The 20,189-nt window shown below is 38.7% G+C and overlaps 1 protein-coding gene across 1 annotated transcript; it reads left to right on the forward strand.

The window, feature by feature from the left end:
- The first annotated feature begins 551 nt into the window (after nt 1-551).
- Nucleotides 552-19,223, forward strand: ghrhrl (growth hormone releasing hormone receptor, like). Its single transcript, XM_023407995.2, has 13 exons — nt 552-1,509; nt 8,867-8,972; nt 9,516-9,623; nt 10,380-10,471; nt 11,275-11,378; nt 12,279-12,411; nt 12,578-12,731; nt 13,863-13,923; nt 14,070-14,139; nt 14,488-14,579; nt 15,355-15,484; nt 16,606-16,647; nt 17,410-19,223. Exons 1-13 carry the CDS (start codon nt 1,456-1,458, stop codon nt 17,509-17,511), a joined length of 1,248 nt encoding a protein of 415 aa, XP_023263763.1. The 5' UTR covers nt 552-1,455; the 3' UTR covers nt 17,512-19,223.
- The last annotated feature ends 966 nt before the right edge of the window (nt 19,224-20,189 follow it).

Consider the following 20,189-nt stretch of genomic DNA (forward strand, 5'->3'; position numbering starts at 1 on the left):
ACAACTTGGAACGTCGGAACAAGATCAGCACATTACATCTGTGTGTCACCTCACTAAATCAGAAATCACCACCCCCTTCTGAAAAAACTCCTTTCTAAATTTATATCTGAAGGGATATGGAGGAGTTTTTTTATGATTTTGAAGGTCCAAAAGAAGAACAACAAAAAAAAAGCAAACAGTAAATGCAGATGACAACATCAGAAATAATAATATATAAAATAATAATACAATAAAAGCTGTAGAAGTATGTTCTTCTGCCAGAAGTCATGAAAAGTTTAACAAGACAAATATCTGATATAATATATCTCCTGTAATTTCTATCTATCTAAATGTCACACATCCCCACAGCTGTAGCTGGAGAAACCGAGGTCATGTCCTCTGTAACGTTTCATGATGCGTAACATTATTGGACATCAGGTATGGACATAGCCTCCCAGTATAATAGTCAGTACATTTATTGATTTTGTTTGTTATTGTGCTTATGTCAGAATCTGCTTTGTTAATGATCTTATCAGAGCTGAAACAATTAGTCAAAAGACTGGTTGGTTAGTCAACAGGAAATTAATCTTGAATCAATTTTAAAATAAAATAAAATTTCTAGCAAAAATGCCAAATATTTGATGGTTCCAGCTTCTCAGATGTTGCCGTTTTGGACTTTTATTTGGAGATTTCGAAGACGCCATGGGAATTATGAAACCTTAAATCTTATATAACCAGTTTGTTCTTTTGTTTCAGTGTAAGTGAAAGAAAATTGGCTCATATACTTTTAATTTAAATATATATATATATATTATTAAAAAAAATCCATTATAAGACTGCACAAAATTGACCGAATGGACAAATTGGAAATATGAAGAGTTTGAAAGCTACAGTTTGTGTTAGAATATAAATATTTCATCATAGAGAAAGATATGTCTGGGAATGATCCACCCTCATGTTTCCACAGCATAACACATGACCGTACAAGACTAAGTGTTGCGTGTGTGTTTGGCGACACAGTCCGGCTCAGGGAGGCAGAGGGATGAATTTTGAATTTAAAATCAGTGGTGTAAACGCAAACGTCCGCTCAGCTGTAAAGCTTGCAGTCTAAACTAGGAGCTGACTTTTGCCTTCAAAATAAAAGAGAAACATGGCTTCTTCGAAACTGTGCTTCACTTGGTTAATTTGACTTCAATCTCCCCATCGTAGTGTTATTGGCCACTTGGTCACACTCGAACCTACGTATATATGCGAAAGATAATTTATCCACAACAATTTGTTACTGACAGCTTGGGAGCGGGGCTTTTATTCTGAAAATAAACAGGAATTCCTACGCTATAGCTTAGTTCTTGATGAGCTGTCCATTCACACCTGGGGAGAGAGAGGGGCTCAGCAACCCGTCCTGCAGGAGTGTGTTGCAGTCTCAGTGACGAAAAGCGCCACGCTGCAGCGAGCGGAGGAAACTGAACCGTCAACATGTCCTGTCTCCACATCAGAGGGATTTTTCTCACTCTGTGTTTGGCTTCAACTGTGAGTGATTTACTTTTTCTTCATGTGTGTGAAAGAGGACCATTACCATGTTTAAAACTCTTTTATAAGAAATCGTTAGAGTTGTTTTTCTTTCTTTCTGAAAAACTGAACTGCGTTATTTCTGAGATAAAAAAACCTTTTACCTTTTACCTTTTTGTACGAATTTTTTATTCAGAAATAAACTCCATGATTCTCTTTCTTTTGCCCATTATATTCATCAGTGTGCGCAGGTAGCTGTTTCTGCAGCACTGTGGTTCTTCACAGTGATCCAAAGTAGCTACTGTCCTACTCACCTTAATAGTGACTGATCACTTTCTTGAGATAGAGGCATTTCATTTATGCAGTGAAAGAATGTGAATAAGTGTTTAAACTGAGTTTGTATTATAAGCAGTCCAGCCCCATTTATGGTAAGTGATTGAAGAGAGACACCACAGTATTTTCATTGTTCTGTGTGTGTGTGGCCACGGATGATCATGACCTTTATATGTATAAAGGTTTATCTTTCACATTAAATCAAAATCAATTTGGAGCAGATTTATATGAGATAAGGGACCAGGTTTGTACATGTGTATGCGCCTGTGTGTGCTGCATATATAGTGCATATGGGTTGCGAGTAATATATCTTCTATTCTGGTTACAAATGTGAATATTTGCTGGTTGCTTTATGTCCACTACTATAGTAAAATGAAACTTTGGGATTTGGACTTATGGTCTGACACAACAACACTTTTGATATGTTCACTATGGACACATTGCTCAATTTTCTGTCATTTTACAAACCAAATGACCTGCAGAGTCATCCATAATAAACTAGTAGTGGCCTACCACCCTGCGGTTGTATGCTTCTGCCAACCAGGCAAGTTGCAGGAAATATGGTCACAATCTCCTCTTCTGTTCCTGAGTTACAGCATTTTTGCATAACATTATGATGTCACAGTGAAGTTGACCTTAAAAGTTATAAAATGTCATAACTTTATAATTTTATCCTATTAAATTGCTGTTATAATTAGCGTATGAATTCTTGAGTTAAGGCCAAAAACATGTTCTGTGGAAACTGTTCTCCTGTAAAACAAAAAACAAGCCTGTCGGTCGTTTGTGCAGCAGGTTATTATGACCTATAGTTATGTTTTGTTGTTAGGCGACATCTAGCAGCCGTACAAATGATGACAGGAACAAAGGGAAAAAAGGGGTGACGTAGTATAAATAGTGACAAAGACCATCAGGAGGAGTGTAGTGTGGATGGATGGGTCAACAAAAAACAGGAGTATGTACAGTCTAATCAGTACATCTTTGAGTCCAAGTGGACATTTGTGCAAAATGTGAAGAAATTTCCTCATGGCAGTCTTGAGATATTGCGTTCATGAGAATGGGACGGATATAAGTACATAGAGACAACCTTAAAACATCCAGATCTGTCGCCGGCGCAGAGACAGAAAATCACTAGTTTGGCCTTGATCTACTGTTGCTGTTATTATCTGTGATCTACTATTGTTTTATTACTTTCTTGTACCCATTCATCTACATTTTGGAGATGGGTGTGTCTGTGTGTGTGTGCATGCGGATAATAAGGTTTTGCTGTAGGTAAGACGTAGCGTCTATGTGTTCACATCTAAAACATATATGCAAAAAGTATGAGAAATTAGTCAAGGAAATTTTAGATTTATTTAATTTAATATCATGACATTAGTCCACTGAGATCCATACACACGCACACACACACACACACACACACACATTCAGGAATGTGAAAAACCATTTAGATGAAACAGTATGAGTTTTGTTTGCTGATATTACCACTCGATTTACAGTCTAGTTTGTACAGTTTGTTTTGGCCAATCAACTGTGAGGAAGCAAGGCAACAAACAGTACACATGTATGCACATTCACACACCGACGCTCACAACAGTTTTTCTCATAATCAACATCTTTATAGAAGTATTATTACATGGCCACCTCGCTAATTTCCATAACGGAATAGAAATATGAGAAGCAGGCAAACGGGTGGTATGATGATCATCGAGGCAGAGAGAGAATAGGAACAGGGCAGACACTCATCACCGTGTTCCACTTCATTCTATTCTCTTTCACTGCACAGGACTGCAGAGAATTATAATGAACTACGGGGATCCATAAAACACACACACACACACACACACACACACACACACACACACACACACACATTTCAAAGGAAAACAAGAACAGTAGTTTATGGCAGGTCTCTAGTCTTTTGAATGTCAATGTAACCAGCAAAAAAAAAAGAAAGGAAGATGAAGAGGAAAATAACATAAAATAAAATAATATTTTTTTGGCTTAGTAATTTCCAAACATGCATCTTACTTGCATGAACTAGATTCACTCTACAAACTAAGCAGATGGACTGCTTAGTTTTGCTTTTTGTATAGCCGGTTAGCTTAGCCTAGCACAAAGACTGGAACCAGGATAACCGCTTGCGAAAAGACAAGTTAGAAATGCAGAAACAGATTAAACGAACAAGATATAATGTGGTTATGTTCGAAGGTCTGCCTGCTAGCGTCTGTAATTCTCATAAATGAACACGTTATATGCGATGACTGAATATAAAGATGGACCATGTGTCTCAACTTGTTTGTTTCCACAAGCCAAAATATCCTGGATACTTGCGCCGTGGTATCGAGGTCCCACTCGACCCAATTCAGTCAGTCACAGCTGTCAATCACGATGTTACACTTCCGTTTTATCGCATCAAATAACTTGTTAAAACCAGACATATCTGAAAAATGAAAACTTGAACATACGTCAGCGTGATAAGAACTACTTAAAGTGACATAAACCATCTTTGGAAAAAATGTATTTGACACACTTAAATACATACCAACTGTGTTTGTGCTGTTTTTCAGATTGCCTGAACATGTTTTATATTTTTATACTGTGCCGGAGTACCACTGCTGCTGTGTGAAAGTACACCTTGTTCGCTGTTTAAAATAGAAGACAACATCTGCAAAGTGAGCCCAATCCGATGGCCCCTTTCTGGGTAGTTAGTGGATAATGGGCTTCACCTTTCAGAGAACATTTTTACAGCAGACTGCGCAGTAGCCTACCAGTGTGAAGGGGACTTCGGCTTTGCATTTAGTTTCATGGCTCATACTACCCAGACTTACCTTATGCAACCCCCGCCTCCCCCTTATCCACCTATCTCTGTTTCTGTCTCTTAAATGCAGCATAGTGTCTCACTTTATCCCATCATGCCATGCACCCTCAGGGCTCGTAACCACCGTGTCTTGACTCTCACTTTACAACTCACCCCCTGCCATTTAAAGCTTTGTGCGCTTCCTCCCAACTGGACGCCATTCTTACGTAGAATAAAATGTCTTCACAGCATCTCCTTTGCATATAAACAGGGAAGCCATGTGCGGTACATGACCCCCATTGGTCATACGGTGTGCGATTCAGCTGATGCTTTTGTCTTTTTGGTAACATGAGTGCATATATCTTTCTGTTTTGAATATAAGTGCCCATATTCTCTGGTAATTCAATGCTCAACCAGTGGATTATAACAACACAATCACAGTTTAGCAGAAAATAATATACCACTGTATCTGCATACATGTCCCACCTTGAAACACGCACGGCAAACCCTGACTGAATTCAGTTTCGCTGCAGGAACAAAAGTGGAACTTTTATTTTTCCATGCGTCTCTCACCTGCCTTTGAACAGAGAGAGCAGTAATTGCTGAGTAAATTGCACAATAACACCTCTCATTAGAGTATTAGCATTGCATTTGGAACAAAGAGGACTGGTAGCGATTTGCCCAGGTTGCTTCCAACATGTCCATTCATTGACGGTGCTAAGAGCTCGCATATTGTTCCTACTCACTTAAAGAAAATGGGGGAAAAACATCGTCTTTCCAACAACTGCCAGGAGAATTTTGTTCAGCTCCCAACTAGTTTTCTGTGTTATGTTTATTCTGCAGTATGTTTTCGTCATAGTTACTTAAGTGGCTGGTTATTCTGCACAAACACAAGCTTTGGGTTCGGTCTCAGAATATCATTATGTGTGTGTGTGTGTGTGTGTGTGTGTGTGTGTGTGTTGTGTGTGTGTGTTGTGTGTGTGTGGAGAGGAGAGAAAGAGCTGAGACGAGTGATTGCATCGGAGAAACAGAAATGAAGATTTTCAATGTTCAAATGTTCAAACCAGTTTCAGTATCTCTACCTGTTCTCAGATTAATTTCAAGCTACATTATTCCTGATTTGACTCGGTGTGTTATCACAGAGGCAGACTGTTTTTTTCATATCTACATGTATGACTGATTTTCGCAGCATGTTCCTTCAAAGAACATCATTTGTTTGCATCTAAATCTGTATCCATGCTTTTATAACAAGAAAACCCCCTTAATCCCCTTCATCATTTTCTTTTACTGTACTTTTATGATAAGAAACAGCCTGTTTGTGCTCGGCTAATTTGCTACTCATTTGGCATTTTACCTCTGCTTCCAAAGCAATTAAGAAATTGTTCCTCAGGATTGGTGCGACAACCCTGCAAGTCAAATACAACATTTTTTCCAATAACATCAATAAAAAACGATGTCTATGCAAGGCGGTGCTCAGTCATGTAATTTCTTGAAACAGCTCCAGGTGGGTTTGTACGGGTGCAGATGTTGTTGTTTCCCCCTCAGAGAAACTCATAGATCTTTTTAATGGAAATGTTGATACCACACACACAGTTCGTCCTATTGGATGACACTCGGAAGGCTGGCGAGTTGGGGATATCAGCGCTCTCCACAGGGAGCGTTTGTGGTCCCGGAGGAATTTAGCTTCAGAAGCTTCATTTCATTAAGTGTTTGCTTGCATCATGTCACAAAGAGACTCGTTTTCCCTCTGGTCTTTCCAAATGAGATGGAACTGAGCTAAAACAAGTACAAAAGTCTGTGCAATATGCCAGTCAGTAACACAAATGACTTTATTACTTGCTGCAACAACGTGACTAGTATTGTGTGGTTGTATCATCATGGCAAAATGTGGTCCTGGAGAGCGCTACTGTAGCGGGAACTACCACTGAGGGAGTGAGCAGCTTTGGCAGCTGTTTTTATGTCTGTCTGCCTGTCTCTCTTTTTATCACCGGGATTGCATCACAACCGGCAAGATGCAGCCACAAAACTTTACAGTTCTGTAGTTGAGATCAAAATGAAGGCAGAATTCGAAAATGGGTGTTGTCCGACACGTAATGTAGTAATGACTACTAAGTACTCATGGGACAGACTGTCAACATGTTGACGGGCATCTCTAGTTAGGGCTGCACCTATGACCTGTTGTGTTTTATTAAATGTGTGACTTCTGAAATGAAAAGCGCAACTCAGCTAAGAGCCTCAAAATAACTCTGCACAGGGAAAAACAAAATGCAAAACACTCTCAGAGTTTTGAGTAATTTTGGAAATGGGGGCATCATGGTTACTTTCATGCCTATAAGTCCTCCTTTTTCTTCTTTCGTCTACTTCAGTGTTGTTTTTTTTCCTCCATCTGTTCCCGTCTGATTGCACAAACACACTGCTGTAATTCATTCTCACTTTACAATGTGCGTCACACTTCCTCGCCACTATCACTGGACAAAGATGACTTCAAGGCCCATGCAGAGAAAAAGCTTAAGCTTAAATTGGGGGGAAAAGCTTCTTTTTTTTCATCTGTGATTTTTTAAAAAGATATTTTTCTTTTTTTTATAGCAAATTCTGCACCAGAATATAATTGTTACAGTTGTTACAGTTTAAGTCATTAACAGCATCATGCAGCATCAAGTAATTAAACAATAAACAGAGGGATAGAGTGATGCACATGAATGAATCATTTCATTATTTCCAAAATGCCAGCACTTTCCTGATAGCCTTAATGCCTAAGAAGATAAAAAGAAAAAAGTGAACACAGGTATTATACGATGTCAAAATCTAGATACATGAAAACGAGCAAATAGAAATTCCAGTCGCAGTACCATGCGAGACATTTCATTGGGAAACACACTGTTGCAGTATGTTGTCAAGCCTAACAAAACAAGACCCAGCCTGCTGCTCTGACCTTTAAATTCAGACCACTTAAGTTCACTGGCAGCATGAAATAAACAAATAAATGCCATTTGAATTTCACCCATGGCCGTGTAGCCCATCCAAACAAGATACTCCACTCAGCACCAGCTGTCTCAGTAGGTACAGAAATATAATGACTTTTATAAAAATATTTATTCAATAAAGTTGGGAGTTTTTAGTGGTAAAAGGTATGTAAAAATGTAATAAGAATTAAGATGAAACTGACCTGAGAGTCTAACACCTGACCACAAAGCCACAGTGTATACATTGACCGCCTGGCCACGTTTACTCTTTACTTGAGCGTTCCTGTCATCTGGACACCCCCTCTCTACTAATGGATATTATCCATTCTGCTCACCTGTATTTATTACCCATTCTGAAGGAATGCTTCCTTCACACTATGATCAAAACACAACCCTGTTTGAAAACTATCACTTCTGTACAGCTCTCACTGCTGACATCAATATCCAGTGTATTAGCTGCAATGTTCAGAAACACTTAATTCTAATGAGTGCATGGCCAACACAATACATGAATGTTTATACCTTTACACAGAAGTTGGATAATATCACCTCATAAACTTTCATACTCTTTTAGTAAACTTTCTATTAATAACAAGGATTCACTGGCACAGACGGAGGTTAACAACAGAGTGCACTGAACTACATTCACTCGCAGTTTTCAGGTACAGCTAAAAGGATAATTACCACAGAGTAATGACACTGTGGTCCTCTTTGCTGTGTTTCCTCCATCCACCCTCTCTCCACGTTACCCTCCAACATCTATCTTACATCAACCCCTTTCTTTCTCTGAAACAAGATGTTCTTATTTGTCTTAGTCCGAGATAAAGGTCGGGCCGAAGTCCAATACAAATCCAGTTACTTTATTTTTATTTGACATTGGGAAACAGAGTGATGAGCAAGGGCAGACAAACACAAGAATCTCTGAGCGGTATTAAATGGATGGAGTGCAGAGTTGAGACAATCATCTATGTCCTTAGAGACAAACTCAGTTAATTAATTTTCTGAGCTTCTGCTCTCTGTGCACTATAGTGAGAGATTGTTTCGCTTAATGCCACCAATGGAAATAGGTGCATTTTGCCAAAAAGTTAGGATTTAAGTGGGAAAGCACTTCCTATGAAAGGCACACTGTACTCATAAAGTGGGATGCTTTTTTTTTTCCCCCAGATGAAATGCTATTTCATGTAATTACACACTGATCGTCCACCAAATCCTCTGCCTAAAAGTCTGTATGTATCTAATAGAAAATCCCTTCCCTCTAACCTTTCTTCCATCATTCTGTCTCTAGGCTTTATCGAGCCTTCATCCTGAATGTGAGTTCATATTTCAGCTGGAGAAAGAACAGCGTCGCTGCCTTCAGTATATTGCAGCGCAGGCCAACAGAAGCCATGAAGGTGTGTCTTTCATTTTAAAATCACCCCACTCCAGTAGCAAATGTTCACATTAAATACAAGAGTCTAGGCTGGAATCAAGTATCGTCAGTTGTCACCGCAGATTCTTGATGGCGTCTCAACTGCAGAATGAAAACGCACTGGGTGATCTATCACTGTGATGCATCTGTGGAGGAGGCCATTAAGGATAGTTATATGAGGATTTATGTATGTAATCTATCTCAAGATAAAGGTCTTGCTCGGAGATCTAGAGCACTCCCTCATTCTTGTCTTAATACAGTTTACACAGAGGCGGATGTTGTGGGTTTGAAAAATGTTGGGAAGTATTGTGCATGAAACACCTCATTTACCTCTGCTGTATCTCCACGAGTATATGTATTTAAACTGCATGCATTTCTGCTGCGTCTATACGACGGCGTGTATAAATTGGTGTTCATGGAATGTCCTGTCAAATATATATGTTTCTATATATATATATATATATATATATATATATATATATATATATATACTTCTCCTTTCTCCTCCTAAACCTCCTCTGAAAAGGTTGTCCGCCATCCTGGGATGCAGTCATCTGCTGGCCTCATGCAGTCATTGGAGAAACGGTCCACAGAGGTTGTCCTGCAGTCTTCTCCCTCCTGAAAAACAACACAGGTGAATAAAGGATCACATGGTGTGATGAGAGCCGCATGTTCCCTAGTGAGACGAAATTAAGCTAAATTGACGTAATGAGAGCAAAGGGTGTTTTTTATTCTGAGGATTTCATTTACTTACTTATTCATTCAGTCGTTCATTTACACATTTGTTTCCACATGTGCTTTGGTTTCAGGGTTTTCCATATCATTAAGCTCCATGTCGAATATATCAGTTTGCAGAAAATTCTTTTCCAGGCATAATTACAACTTGGATGACGACATGAACGCCATTTACAAATCATAAACTCGCAATTATGGGCTCTTTGTCATTCTTTTAATTCAGCATGTTAGCATGCTATAGCTATAGCATTAAAAACAAAGTACACTTTACAATAGTTTTGCAGGTATTTGGTCATAAACTAAAATACTGGGCGATCTAAAATTTTGACCAGATGATAAATGAAGAGTTATCATCAAAGTCAATGAAAGTCATCCTGACGGAAACATGAATGAGTGTATCAAATTTCATGTTATTCCATCCAGTTGTTTTTGAGACAATTCACTCAAAACCTAATGCCAACCTCATGGTGACACTAGAGGAAAAGTCAGGGGATCACCAAAGTCAGGAGGATTAATCTTCCGGTGGACTGACAGCTATCCGGTGATGGCACGGCTAAATGCATTTTACCTGAATATATTTTTCTCTCCATAGGGATTCTGCTGTGAAGTTAATCTCTTCATAATGAATTCTTGATCTCTTTGCCTTTCACCTCAGGCTCAGTGAGCCGTAACTGCACCAGTGGAGGTTGGTCCGGGGCCTTCCCACCGTACCACATTGCCTGCAGTGTGGATGATGACATTCCTGAGGTGAGATTTAGAGAGGTCACACTGGGGAATGAGTGACTCCAGACTGAGAGTTCAGAGGTCATGGTGAAAATTGGAAGCAGGAGGAGACGCAGCAGGAACAAGGAGACAAAAGAAAAAAGGGAAAACACTCTGTGTCAGTTTCAAAAACTGACACACCAAACAAGCTAAATTTGAAAAGAAAAAGGTACCATGTTTCAAGAGGTCTTTGTCAAATTTTTTTGGTTGCAATGAATTGAAAATGCTGGTCATTTGCTTCTCTCGGGGTAGTTGAGATCCAGATATATAGGTTTACTGGTCCACTGCTTCTTCAGAGGAGAAAATACAGTATATTCAAACATAAATATTCATCATGTGAAAATACTTTTGCAAGGCAGTAAGTGACTGAAATGTCACCCATCAGGGTGATGGCTGAAATTATTAGAATGGTGCTTAAGAGAAAACCACTTTTGGTGCTTTACAGAGGATCTTTCGTCTTGAGTTTAAATCTTCCACAAGCAAGAGTGGAAACTCATATATTACAAGTTTTGATGTTATTGTGATTAATTAGCTTTTTCATGTTTTTTCGAGTTGATTCCGTAGTCCAGTCTTACTGCCATTAGATCCAGCCTGAAAATATGGAAAAAGCTTTCTTGCAGTTATTCTGCAGTCATGTCTTCAGTACAGCTGAGTCTCAAGCTAGTCTGCAATTTTGTCTCATTTTGAGACATTATATTCATTTTGAAGCCTGACAGCATTTTGAAAAGCTTTGATATTTGAGTATAACGCCTTTTTATACAAAATGTTCTTTCTCATCTTGCTTTCAGACAGAAGAATCCTACTTTGCCACTGTGAAGCTGATATACACCATCGGCTACAGCATATCTCTAGTGGTGCTGGTTGTTGCTGTGTTGATCTTGTTGCTCTTCAGGTAGGAACAGTAGGAACAGATAGTTAAAATAAGTTCGGATAGAATTTGAGTGATTTTTTTCATCAGTAATTAGTGCATTTTGGTAAATTTCAGGTATGTTAATTCACCACGAAGAGCCAAACAATAGCAATATTGTTGCACTTTGAACAAAAAAGATGATACCAATGCACTCTTAGACCTGGGTATAACAAAAAGAGAGGTGATATCATTCACGTCCTACACATGGTATTTCTGCAGCTCTGCCACATTTAGTGACCCATCGAAAATGCTGTCCAGGTGTAATATTTAGTAAAACATTTTTTGGGAAATTATTCTTATTCACTTTCTTTTTGAGATTTAGATTGTAAGTTTAATAGCTACCAGTCCCTTGTCTGAACGCTAAAGATGAAGCTACAGCTCCAGTTTTGGTCTGTCCTTTATATATCCTGCTGGCTCAGCTGGCCTGCTCACACGAGAGTGGTGTCAATCTTCTCAAGAAAGCTGATAATGCACATTCATTTCTCAAAGTGTCAAACTATACTTTAAGGAAGAAGTCTTATATTTTGTTTTATTTATTTATTCTATTTTAGAGCCATTGACTCATTGACACTCCAATATTGTCCGTCTTGGAGTTTGACCCTCGTTGACACGGAGTGGATGTAACAGGTCCTATAGTCCACTTAGCAAGTGACTGTCACAGTGTCAATGACCTCCTCACACCGACTCCTCACCCACCCAGCTCTTGGATTCACCGGGTCAATAGAACTGGGAATGTGTAGAAACAGAAAACCTCTTCATGAAAGTTTTCTTTTTCATCTGTCCAGGCAGTGTATGGTTCTATAAATCTAGTCTGTTTGCCATGAAATCTCTTTGAAATCATACCACAACACCATCACTTCCATGAACTATTGTTTTCAACAGGAAGCTACGGTGTGCCAGGAACTTCATTCACATCCAGCTGTTCATTACATTTATCCTCAAAGCTGTGGCGGTGTTCATTAAGGACGCTGCTCTGTTCTCAAGTGACGACACAAACCACTGCACCCTTTCCACGGTAAGATAATGACATTGAGGACAAGAGGCTCCTGGCTGTATTAAGAAAATTCTCTTGACAGATTTCTCTAATCTCATCACATATTGTTTGCATTTCTCCTTCTTCATACTAATTCCTCCTTCCAATCACTTCTCTGTCCTTTTCCTTCCTGTCTTTTTCTGTCCAGTTTGCCTGTAAGAGCTCTGTGGTCTTCTGTCACTACTGTGTAATGGCTAACTTTTTCTGGCTCCTGGTGGAGGCGCTCTACCTAAATTCCCTGCTGCTCTCCTCCTTCTATCACAGCCGTCGATGCCTGTGGGGCTTCAGCCTGCTGGGATGGGGTGAGAAACCTTGATATGCGGTTTCTCCAACATTTGTTATGCTGAGCTGCAGACTAAATTTGAAGTGTTTGGTTGCAGTGTGAGAGATCCCACATTGTAAATACAGGATCCCACATGAAAAAATATATATTAATAAATAAACTAAGGCCCATCTTAAACATTACGAGGTAATAGATGCAAAGATTACAAAATAAAGGATTTAAAAACTTTTTCTGACCATTTATGACATGCTAAACATCAATGGATAGTGGAACATGACTCTTTATTTTGGAAACTAGCCGTACTTGCTATACCAGAGGTCATGACCTCAGTCTAGAAATAAGTGTACTGAATTAAATGATGATTTTTGTCAGGGTCACTCACTGAGGAATTAAAATTTTTGACCTTTAATTACTGCCAACTAACATGTACTTTTAAATTCTCACATGCCATTTCTACCACTCTCAGTGTCGTGCCAAGGGGCCTACGATCACAAATTGGGAGACATATAATCTAAATACTCTAAAATGATAATGTAAAGATCACATGTCAACTTTATATTATATAGTCCTTTTACAGACATATTGAGATAAACAGTTAAAATAGTTCCCTTCCGTTCGAGGCTCATTATAATTCTGTGTTTCAAAGAGCTTTCACAACAGTCTGTAGGGACAACGAGAAGCAGACAGACTGCCATCAGCCAACATCCGCAGCTTATTATTTTAATACAGCCAGAAACTCTCCTGGCTCAGTGGCATCAACTGTAATTACAAAACAAACTGAATTAAAGTTTACATCCCTGTGGGGGTCACTACCATTTGATTCGATTATGTTTGCGGGTTGAATGTTTATTCAAAAATGTTGATGTTGATTTCTTAAAAACTTAAATTAAATGAAAAGGGGTCAGTGCAACAGTCGCAGGCACTTACTTGGCACAACTTTAAATGCCAAGTATAATGAATGTACAGGAATTTGTTTCAGTGGTAGTGAGGCAAGAAACAGATGAGAATTTCCACATTCTACATGTATACTGTTATAGCCTCTTAATTATTGCATTTACTTTGAGTTCTTGCTGTACAGATCAATGCAGATATTAGAAAAGTTGACATAATGATGAGTCATCACAGTTATCATTTTTGTGCCACTCCACAGGTGTACCTGTGCTCTTCATCATCCTGTGGATTGGATCAAGGGTGTATTTTGAGGACACAGAGTTTGTATAATCTTCCACTATCATTTCTATCTTCACAAGTTCATTTATTTCTTGTATACATTTCCAGGACACTGCAACAGATGTTTCAGAAGAGAAATTGCACAGACCTGATTAAAGTGCACCTTTCAAAATGTCTGTCCACACAGATGTTGGGACATCAATGAGGACTCGCCCTACTGGTGGATCATCAAGGGACCAATTGTTGTGTCTATAGCGGTAAATGCCCCCATTGTGCTGAAATGAACAAATTGATGGACCCTTTATTATGCACCTAGCAGATTACAAATTGTTATGCAGATGGTTTGATTACTTTCTCTTCATAGAAGGTTTTTGAGAAAGAATTTGAATAAACTTATTTTGTGTATATTAGAGCAGCAAGCCAAAAAATGCCTTCACATCAGTCATGGCCAATTACACACTTGGCTGCTCGTATTGTTGCCATGACATTCAATAATCATGTTGTTGTAAACAGCATTTGCTATAAAACCTGTCAAGGTTTTAACCCATTCAAGCTGAACAATATTTTTTTTTTTAATTTTACTATCTTGCTTTTTATATCAACAGGTCAATTTTATGCTGTTCATGAACATCATCAGAATCCTCATACAGAAGCTCAATCCTCGGTTGATTCAGTTCAATAACTCCTCTCAGTACAGGTAATCCTTTAGCTGCAGACACAATATGAGCGAGCGAACTCTGGAGTGATACAGTATCTTCTACTTCAGTCAGTTGTGCATTTTGAATAAAGAAAGACCCGAAGGAGCAGTTCATTTGATCCAGAATTTACCAATTGAAGCATTCTTTATGTTTGCGTTGTTTCTCTTGAACTGTCAAGCTCTTTTAGCCTGATGGGCAGATTTTGAAATACTTTCTCTCTCTCTGCTCTGATAAGTAGACACTTTGATGTTGGAAAAGATAGGAGTTGTGTGAAAACTGTTGACAGTGGGCAATGTATAATCCATTCAGTCACCACTGAACCACAAACTAGTCAGTCTGGCCACGTCTACCTTTCCACTTCCCAAGCGGGTTATCAGAATTTCTAATTGAAATAGGCTCACTAATTGACTGAAAGTGTTCAGCCGCATCATGTATACCTGGATCTTATAAAAGACCACAGGTAAGTTAAGAGATGCTCGCAGCAGCTGGATTAACATGTTCCCCTGCCCTTACAAAAAGACGTTACCTCTGCACTCACATTTTAATATGCTCACTTTGAATCATGCACCTGCCACTACCTTTCCACTTGTAAACAAAAGCGATGTTCAACCTGACGCACACACAAGTATCCCCGTGACTAACATCTGCTGATTAGCGTGACTGTATGCATGATGTTATCCAGAGCAGCTTTCAGATAAGATATGCAATAAATGGCTCCTGCAAGTAGCTTCACCTCCTCCATCCTGTTTTTTTTTTTTTGCTTGTGTGCAACAGACGCCTGACTAAGTCCACCCTCCTCCTCATCCCTTTGTTTGGCACTCACTACATGTTCTTCAATTTTCTGCCCGACTACTTCAGCGTTAACCTGCGCCTCTGTATCGAGCTCTGCATGGGATCCTTCCAGGTACGCACATGGACTGCATAGTATAAACACTCAGTATTCTGACAGCAAAACACACACACTCAGAGTGTAATCACTTTAGAGTACCCTCAGTGATTATCTGATCAGTGGCCATGGGAGTAAATCCAATCTATCAAAATAAGTGCATCTAATTTAGACAATATCCTGAATAAAGTCATTCTTCACAATTACGTGTCTAAATGTGAAAGTCAGTCAGGTTTGGATTTGCTTTGCTTTCTGCACTTTTATACATATTCTGTGCATTAATAAATGTTGCATTTACAAGTGTTCATTTATAGATGTGTAATTAAGCTAAGGTACTGATGTTTACTAGGTGTGATGTTTTCCATGTTCATTATCTTAGTTGGTAGCATGCTAGCAGTTGCTAATTACCAACAAATGCATAGTACAGCTGAAGCTAATAGGAATATCATTAGCTTTGGAGGTAGAGTTGCTAGGTTGCCTATTTAATAAAAGGATTGAAGCCCAACAGTATTTATGTTCTTGAAAAAAATTTAACAAATTATAATGAATGAGTTCCTTAGTGGAAAAAGGCTTAGCCATGCTGGAATGTGAAGGAAGCTTGGCACAGGGTGTTTGCATCTGCCAGAGACATGGAAAAGTCAAAAGGCTTCCTCAACTTTATATCACATCTGGCACGAGCTGGTTTCCTAGCCAGCTCCCCAAATTGGATTTTGTTCGTCTACTCCGTCCTGTTAAGAATTCCGATTATTTTGGCACACAGGTGTGAAATAAGTCTGAGATCCTACAAACTTACATGAGTGCCCATTTAGCTGTAACAAAGGCACTGTTTGTAAAAGAGGTGAAACAGCTAAGAACAATTTTACTCTACATGTTTTGGTGTGATAAAAGGAAAGGCAGCAGAGTTTACAAAGATTATGCATGGTTTACAGCATTGTATTACAGAGATATAAATCCAGACCATTATTTATTCCACCTTTGTTTGCCCTCTGTGTGAGCGAAACATAATCGATTTTCCTGACCTGTTTTTAATTCTCATTCTTCGACTTATCAGTTCTCATTTCTGTCTGACATTTAAGCTGTCCTCTCACAAGCGACATATCAATGATGCATGATGATGATTTAAACCATCTCTCTTACAGGGACTCCTTGTAGCAATTCTCTATTGCTTTCTCAATCAAGAGGTCAGTACAAGGCACACACATTGAACAAATCACACATAATTTACAGCTCTCTGTTGCATAATAAACCCCTCCCAGATCTTATGTCAGCAAGGGGGAATGGTTTAGAGTTGTCAGGGCTTAAAACACAAAATAAGCTGCCACTTCTATTCTCCTCAACACGTAATGAAGGACCCCGAGCCCATATTATGTAACCACCAAGATTAATGTGAGGCCAACCCCAGTCAGTCTCAAGGCAACACAAGTCTTAGTGTTTTACATTCACCACAGAATAACTTAACACCCATGTTCATCTGTTTGGGGCTTTAGAGCCGCTCGGGTAATACTTGAAAGTGACTGAATTATCAAAAATAATGGATTAGTTCATTTGATTTAAATCTATGTTCTTAACAGCTGTGGATTATCAGTTATTATTGTTCTGATGCCAAGGGAAATGTGTGATTCCTAATACTATCAAGATTTCACTGATACACCGATAATAAACGGAGTGATACCTTACTACTTTACTACCAGATAAAATGACTTCATCTCTGCAAGAGGAACAAGTAATGGAATTTTATGTTTCAACACTGAACCTATGAGGATTGTTTGTAATGTTTTTCAAGTTTAAAGGAATTGTTGAACATGTTGGGAATTGAACTATTAGCTTTCTGGTCGAGAGTTAGATAAGAAGATTGTTACCACTCTCATATCTCTCTGTTAAATAAATAGACCTGCGGAAGCTTTCACTCCCGCAGCAAATAAAACAGTGTGTGTGTTTGACAGGTCCAGAAAGAGGTCCACATGCAGTGGCTGAGGTGGCAGGAGAGGAGCTATGGCGTGGTGCCGCCTGCTGCAAAGTGCAGCCAGATGGACACGCCATTCTAGAGAGTCCTGATATGCCTTCACCTTCTACCTGTCAGATCTCACTGTACTTTCACAGAGGATTGCTTCTGTGCTCGTTATCGTCTCTAATGGGCTGTACAGTACACACAAGAACAGCGGCTGTCGACCATATACCATCAACTCTTGAGAGTCTGTAAGTTTTCATTCCCAACTCTGTGACACAGTGTTTCACTGGCCGCACTCCTTCAGCCAGAACCAGAAAATTGAGGTGAACTTTCCAGTGGAGAATGATTGTGAAATCCCATGACATACACGCATCTCAAGACAGCTCCTGCAAATTTCATATGCATGTCCCCCAAAGGTCCCGGTGGCAACAAATGTAGAGGGAGCAGCTTTTAGATTGCAGCTTTCAAACTGAAGAATAAAAGATATTGGTTTTAACCAATATAGCTACGCATTATCTTCTGTCTTGAACATATCAATGCACACTATGTAGATGCTTTAATAAGATGCAGCACAGTATGTTTTATTACATTCATCAGATTCTTTAGGCTGTTTGAACAAGTGATATTGGAGATGGACTTTATCTTATGAAGCTGTAGCCTGCTGCTAAGTGATTCATCATTCAGCTGACTCACAGGACAATTAAAATACACTACTGTGAATGATCTTTATACTATTCATTATAACATTATGTTACATAATTCATATTACGTTATTCCTATTATCTCAAGACTGTGGGAAGCACTAACCGATAGTTATGACTTGTTCAGCACACAGGGAGATGTACCGTAAGTTTGTTTATGCTTTCTTGTGAACTTTGTACTTTTTTGTATAATATTTATTCGTGAAGTAATTCATAGTGAGGATCAGGGTAAAAATGAAATACTAATATTGGTAGTGGTGTTTAGTAGTTTAATCCGTTGTGTGTAAACCTGCACTGTGTTGAGCTTTGATGGCACAATCTTGAAAGCCACTTCATTGTATATTTCAAAAGTTAAAGCCGATGCAGCGCGTTGTGTTCTGTTATGTCATGTGGTCAACTTCACTTATCCCGCCCAGATAAAGCCCATCAAGAACAAAAGCTAGACTATGGTAATAATTTTAAATGATTTAATACCAGTATTCACTTTCTAGCATATCGTACAGTGCTGTGAACTGTATGGTGATATAAAACTGGAAACATAATTGCCAAATTTGTGTTAGATCTCTTTATGTGAGATAATGAGATCAGCTTTTTTATTTTGCTTTTGTAATATTTATGTGTTACAGTTATATCCTCAAGATCGAAATACAAAATATTGAATTACTGCCCAGTTCTGTACCATCCGCAATCATCTTCTCACACTGACGTTTCTTTCTTGTAAATGAAACATTTGCTTTCAACTGAATGGATAAACTAATGGCCCTCACTTTTCTCTTTTGTAACATTAGCGTGTTGCTGCTTTTCTTGTGCCTCTTTCTGTGAAGTTTCAATGCCTTGTAAAATAACAGGTTTCACTCAGATTCATTATGTCTCTGTGCATCTGCCTTCTCCGTGGAGGATAACATCAGCTGGCAGCTACAACATGTTTAATTAGTGATAAAAGCTAAAGTCATGAAAGTCTTGGTGGCTATATGTGATACAGATACAGTCTTGGTACAATATGAGCCGACACTGGAATTCTGTTTATTCATAAAATATTTTAGAGAAAAACAATGTTCATAACTTGAGTCTTGAAGAAGCTCTGTATTTAATAAAAACAGTAAGCCAACATCTTGTGTGATTCATTTAAACACACATTCTGGACAAACGATTACTATTACTATTCAAAGGCATAGACTATGTGAAACAATTTCTATTTTCAGTTTTATCGTGACGCTTATCTTCTGCAGCTACATGATAAACTGAGCAGGAGTGTATGCATGGCTCACATCCAGGTGGAGATGAGAAACATTAGAAGCCATTAAAAGATTCCAGTGTTTTCCAATGGGAAGTACAATTAAAACCACCATTACCCATTAGATACTTCACATTATGAACAGTATTGACATGATAGTTTCAATTATTTCCATTAGTCCACTGCATACAAAGGACTACAGACATTTAAAAACAAAAACTGAAAAAAGTCACAGCCACAGTTACTACTCTTGTAGGATATTGTGAACACATTATTCTTTACTCTTGGGTTTGATTTGCTGTAACTTTAGTGACCTATAATGAAGCATCCACTGCTGTTTAGTGCCCGTCTCTCTGGATATGCATCCTGCAAATGCCAAAAATGTAATCCCTGGTTGACACAGTTTTGGCAAACCTTTATACATGATGGGTGCTACTGTATTTTAGAAATTTGGCACCATCTGGACAGGACAAGTCAGCAACGTCTGTTGAGGCATCCTTGTTTTGCCTGTTTTTTGTATGTCCAGTATGTCCGGTATGTCTCGTAATTTGCTTTAATGATTGCAAGATGAACTCTGATGAAAGCTTAACAAAGACAATGTATGGACCAAAGATGGCCAGCCAGCTCTGAAATACAAAGCACTATGATACATGAATGGGTTTAAAAGAAATGTGGAATATTCAGGAAGCTCAATTTGGAAAAAAAAAACTTCTAAATTAAACCTCCTAAGGAAAGGTTATATATAGCCAAAAAAGAATATTTTGTCATTTGGTTGACCAACTCTGCTGCCACTGACAACGCTGTCACTCAGAGGTTTTTCCCATCAGGCAGGATGTAATA

This window comes from Seriola lalandi, unplaced genomic scaffold (genome assembly GCF_002814215.2).
Source record: "Seriola lalandi dorsalis isolate HSWRI2012SDOR001 ecotype SW California unplaced genomic scaffold, Sedor1 jcf7180002054353, whole genome shotgun sequence".
NCBI lineage: Eukaryota > Metazoa > Chordata > Actinopteri > Carangiformes > Carangidae > Seriola > Seriola lalandi.